The 4981-nt window shown below is 38.7% G+C and overlaps 1 protein-coding gene across 4 annotated transcripts in view; it reads left to right on the forward strand.

The window, feature by feature from the left end:
- DCLK1 (doublecortin like kinase 1) overlaps positions 1-4981 on the forward strand; it is a 112449-nt gene that overhangs the window by 75578 nt on the left and 31890 nt on the right. For all 4 annotated transcript variants that reach the window (XM_006760367.2, XM_006760366.2, XM_015561788.1 and 1 more), the window contains exon 11: positions 1866-1946. In XM_006760367.2, coding sequence (XP_006760430.1) covers positions 1866-1946 — 81 coding nt within the window. The remainder of the gene's footprint in view (positions 1-1865; positions 1947-4981) is intronic.

Consider the following 4981-nt stretch of genomic DNA (forward strand, 5'->3'; position numbering starts at 1 on the left):
GGAAAAAAAGATAAAAAAACACAACAAAATATTTTAGTTGATCTCTTAAACTTATATCTCTAGGCACTGGTTTAAATTTTTGAAAAATTGATCTTAAAAAGTAATTATCTTTTGATTATTCAATCTATATAACTTTTCTTTTGCTGTGTTCTGAGTATGAATTCAATTTAAAATATTATTCCTTAGGCCTGGCCACTTTCCATAGAAAAAAGTATGTATATTGGGCCCAAGTTTCTCATATTATCCAACTGTGTAAGAATCTACCTCTAGACCTAAAGAAATTAGGGGAATTGAGAAAGGTGCCAGAGGAAAAGTGAAAAGATGTGGGAAAAATCTGCTGAGGTGGGCATGGAGATGATTTCACCTGTGAACAGGCTTTTTAAAAACCTCTGCAACTCTTTCCATAACATGCCATGACTCCATAAACATAAGAGCTGGAAGTCACTGACAGATAGGACTATTTCTTACACCCCCATGGCACTTGGCAAAGAGCATCACAGATAATAGTTGCTTTAATAAGTCTTGGACTCAGTTAGGAAGTGAAGGTAGATCTTTGGCAAGATTAATTATCCCCACCCTGCCCGGTTTGGCTCAGTGATTAGAGCATAGGCCCAAAGACCAAAGGTCTCAGATTTGATTACCAGTGGTTAAGGACATGTACCTTAGTTGCAGGCCCGGTTGCAGTGCAACGGGGAGGCAACCAATTGATGTGTCTCTCTCACATTAATGTTTCTTTCTCTCTCCCTCCATCCCCCTCCCCTCCATTCTCTCTCTCAAAAAAAAAAAATCAATGGAAAAAATATCCTTGGGTGAGGATTTTAAAAAATAATAATAAATTATCCCCATCATGGAATAATACTCAGAGCCTATGAATGTAAGTAATGAAATATATATATAACCATGTTATTACATGGGAACTTCTACTTCAAAGTTGACAAATGTATGACAGACTCATCATTATAACCCAAGCTGTGCTTTTCTGGTCCAGATAAATTTGAACTTAAGGGAAAGTTTTATTAATTTCAGAACCAATAAATCATTTACTGCTTAATGGTTCTATTTTATTTGTGTTGATCTGGAAACTTTTGAAACAATTTTTCTTAGAATTCTTTGTCTACTAAATATAGTTTTTGTTTTAACAACTAGCTGTTGGCAATTCCGTATGTCTTTTCTTATAACTTTCTTTCATACTTAAATATGCCATCCTGAAGTTGAGGGAAAAAACACATTTTTACATTCAGCTGCCAAAAGAAAATTTAGTTAGTGTTTTTAAAATTTGATTTTTATATTAAATTAATTTAGAAAATTATTTTTAAAGTGAAAAATCCTAGAAAAATAAATGAATTTTAACTCTTTAATATGTGTATTTGTTTTTTCTACTAAAAATACTTTCATTAAATTGATTTTAATATTGATTTCACTTTAGTTTTTCCATCCACTATAAGCTATGTTTTTATAATTCTAAATATTCACCTTTCCTTTAACTTCTAACGATATTAAGTAACTGTGGGTAAGTTGAGTTGATATATTAGTACAGTGTGTCCCAAAAAGATGTATACACACTTTAACAGCTGACAGCTTAATTTTGAAAATGAAATGTATTTTAATAAACACTGACTTTATACTAGACAGGCGCTTTGAACAGCTAAGCCACAGGGCCCCCTTTTTAACACTGACTTTATAATTATTCAAAGTGTGTGTATACATTTTTTGGGACACCATATATTTAAGATTTAGAGCTTTTCTAAATAAAATAGAACTTCTGCATTTGAAAACACCCAGTGGGATAAAGGGAAAAAAGACTTATGGCTGTTATCTTTGACCTTAAAAGTTAGACAAATAGAATTGAATGTTCCTTTTTACAGGAGCTTATCACCATGATGCTGTTGGTCAATGTTGATCAGCGATTTTCAGCCATGCAGGTCCTTGAGCATCCCTGGGTAAATGTAAGTGACTTCCTCTTTTCCATATATTTACAATTGCAGATTTCCTAATAATGTCACCTTCTTATTAAAATGTGTTTGTTACTTCCCCTAAAATATGCCATAGTAGTTGCAGGATTGCACACTTGTTCCATGAGGACCATGACATACCCACACTAATACGCACGCTCATGGTCCCTTACACAAAGCATTTTCTCTGATTCAGATGACACTGCCTTCTACTGGGGAGGGTCACGTGATCACTACCCCCCACCCCACAATCTACATTCTGTGGCCCAGATTAGGTCTGAATACATCAATAAAATGGAGCAAATTTTCTGAGTTAGTGCTACTTTTGTATCATTTCTGCCAAAAATACAAGTGACCAAATGGTTTCTGCATACACCTTGGAGTCCTCCAAGCACTTCTCAAACTTGCCTCTGCTCACAATTTATCTGGGGATCTCATTAAAATGCAGATTCTGTCATAGTAGATGTGAGGCTCTGAATTTCTAAAAGCCCCCAGCTGCTGCTGCCATTATATGAGTACCAGGGTCTAATGATATTTCTTTAGCTATGAAGGAATTTTTCAGTGCAAAGTCATTAGTGTTTGACCCCATGAGTGACTGAACAGCTTTGTTTTGAATAATTATAATTAATACTTATTGTGTGCCTAACTTAGAGTCTGCCCAGAATTATTTTAAGTACCTTACATACATTAAGTGATTATGTTCTTCCCGATGACTGTATAACCTAGATATAGATCCCAACTGACATATGGAAGTCCATAATAAGGTTGAATAGTTCTTACTGTCAGAATAGAAGACATATAGAATTGGATGTAGATATGGACATGGACAACTTGTCTATACAGGGACAATTATAAAACTGCTAGCTTTTGATATAAATTTATCTTCCCTATAGCTTTGAATGATTTGGCTATAAGTCAACGGCAACAAAATATTCTACTTCTCTGAATTATCACCTTGGTAATTAGTTAAGTAATATTTTCCAAAATAACTAATTTTTTATGATAAAGTATGATTGAAAGCATAAGGTTGAGACAGATTACATCTGAGATGACATGACATTGAGATCTTGTTCCTGGCCTGCCACTCGATGGCCATTGGACTAAGTTCCGGAACTTTACACATCTGAACCTGATTCCTCACACCCCACTGGAAGGTTATAAGTATATGACAGGAGAATGTATGTGAATATGAGCATGTATAGATATACAGCTAAGGATTGTTTTAAATATTTTTATATTACAGAGCTTCTGAGTTGGTATACCATAAAGTAAAGATATTCATTCCCTCAGCCCTTGGAATAGTTAGGCAGGCAACCAGAGTCCAGAGTGGTCACCTCCGGCCTCATAAACTTCACATTTACTCCAGGGCCCTAAATGAAATTTATCCTTTTCCTTGAAGTTGGAAGAGTTAGGAAGCATCCCATGCAAACCTTGTAATAAGCCTACAAGATAGGCAGGATGGGTATTATTGTACCCACTTTACAGATGAGAAGATTGAGGTTATTGTAGGAGACTTGTCCAAAGTAGCTAAGTTTGTAATTGAGTTAATATTTGCAGCCAGGTACCCACACTCTAAGCCCATTTGCTTTAAACTCCTATGCACCACACTACATCTACCCTCCCTTTGTTGTATATGAAAGCACTGTGAATATTACAAAATACTTCCTATGTACATAGTCATCATTATGTTTGTTCATACAAGTTAGCAACCTATTCAAAGTAACTTACCTAGGTGCCATGCTTAGATGTACAGGGTGGAAGAGGCACAGACAGGCTCTCTCAATGGTTACAGTTGGTTCTGATTTATATGCATGCTATTTAAAAACCCATGGTCCACAAGTTGTCCAATTGCCCTAGAAAGACTAACACTTTAACCAGAGAATAAACCAGGGTCCTCAAACTACGGCCCACGGGCCACATGCAAATACAAATATTGTATTTGTTCCCGTTTTGTTTTTTTACTTCAAAATAAGATATGTGCAATGTGCATAGGAACTTGTTCATAGTTTTTTTTAAAAAAACTATAGTCCGGCCCTCCAACGGTCTGAGGGACAGTGAACTGGACCCCTGTTTAAAAAGCTTTAGGACCCCTGGAATAAACCGAAAAGCTGAATTTGAAATGTGGCCTTTGCAAGCTTATAAAGAACCCATGGAGGAAAGAGATTCATAGATTGATTTTGGATTTTTAAGCATATTATTACCAGAGGATCACTGCTTATCAGGCCTGCCCTCCAGGAGTTCTGTCAGATACAACCAGATAGTCACAGGGCAATGGGGGAAGGTCTATCCCTACCAGTCTGTGCGGAGGGTTCCATGGAAGGCTTCCTGGAGGAGGAACCAGAGCTCCATCCTGGAGGAATCTGGTAAAGAAACGTCCTGTGGAACCAGGTCCAGCAAGATGTGAATATTCCTCTATAGTAATAAAAGGGTAATATGCTAATTAGACTGGACATCTTCTGGACAAAGCCATGGTGTCAGGGGCTGAGGCAGAGGCAGTTAGGGGTGATCAGGCCAGCAGGCAGCGGTGGTTAGGGGTGATCAAGCAGAAGAGCAGTTAGGAGCCAGCAGTCCCAGATTGCAAGAGGGATGTTCCCTGAGGGGTCCCGGATTGGAGAGGGTACAGGCTGGGCTGAGGAACACCCCCCCCCCATTCACAAATTTCATGCACCAGACCTCTAGTATATAATAAAAGGCTAATATGCAAAATGGCCAAATGGCAAACGACCTGTCACTATGATGCGCACTGACCACCAGGGAACAGATGCTCAAAGTAGGAGCTTCCCCTTGGTGGTCAGTGTGCTCCCATAGCGGGAGAGCCACTCAGTCAGAAGCTGGGCTCATGGCTGGTGAGACCAGCAGTGGAGGCAGGAGCCTCTCCCACCTCTGCAGCAGTGCTAAGGATGTCCGACTGATGGCTTAGGCCTGCTTCTCACTGGGAGCGGGCCTAAGCCATCAGTCGGACATCCCCTGAGGGCTCCTGACTGTGAGAGAACACAGGCCAGGCTGAAGGTCCCCCCCCCCCCACACCA

This window comes from Myotis davidii, unplaced genomic scaffold (assembly GCF_000327345.1).
Source record: "Myotis davidii unplaced genomic scaffold, ASM32734v1 scaffold1337, whole genome shotgun sequence".
NCBI classification, from domain to species: domain Eukaryota; kingdom Metazoa; phylum Chordata; class Mammalia; order Chiroptera; family Vespertilionidae; genus Myotis; species Myotis davidii.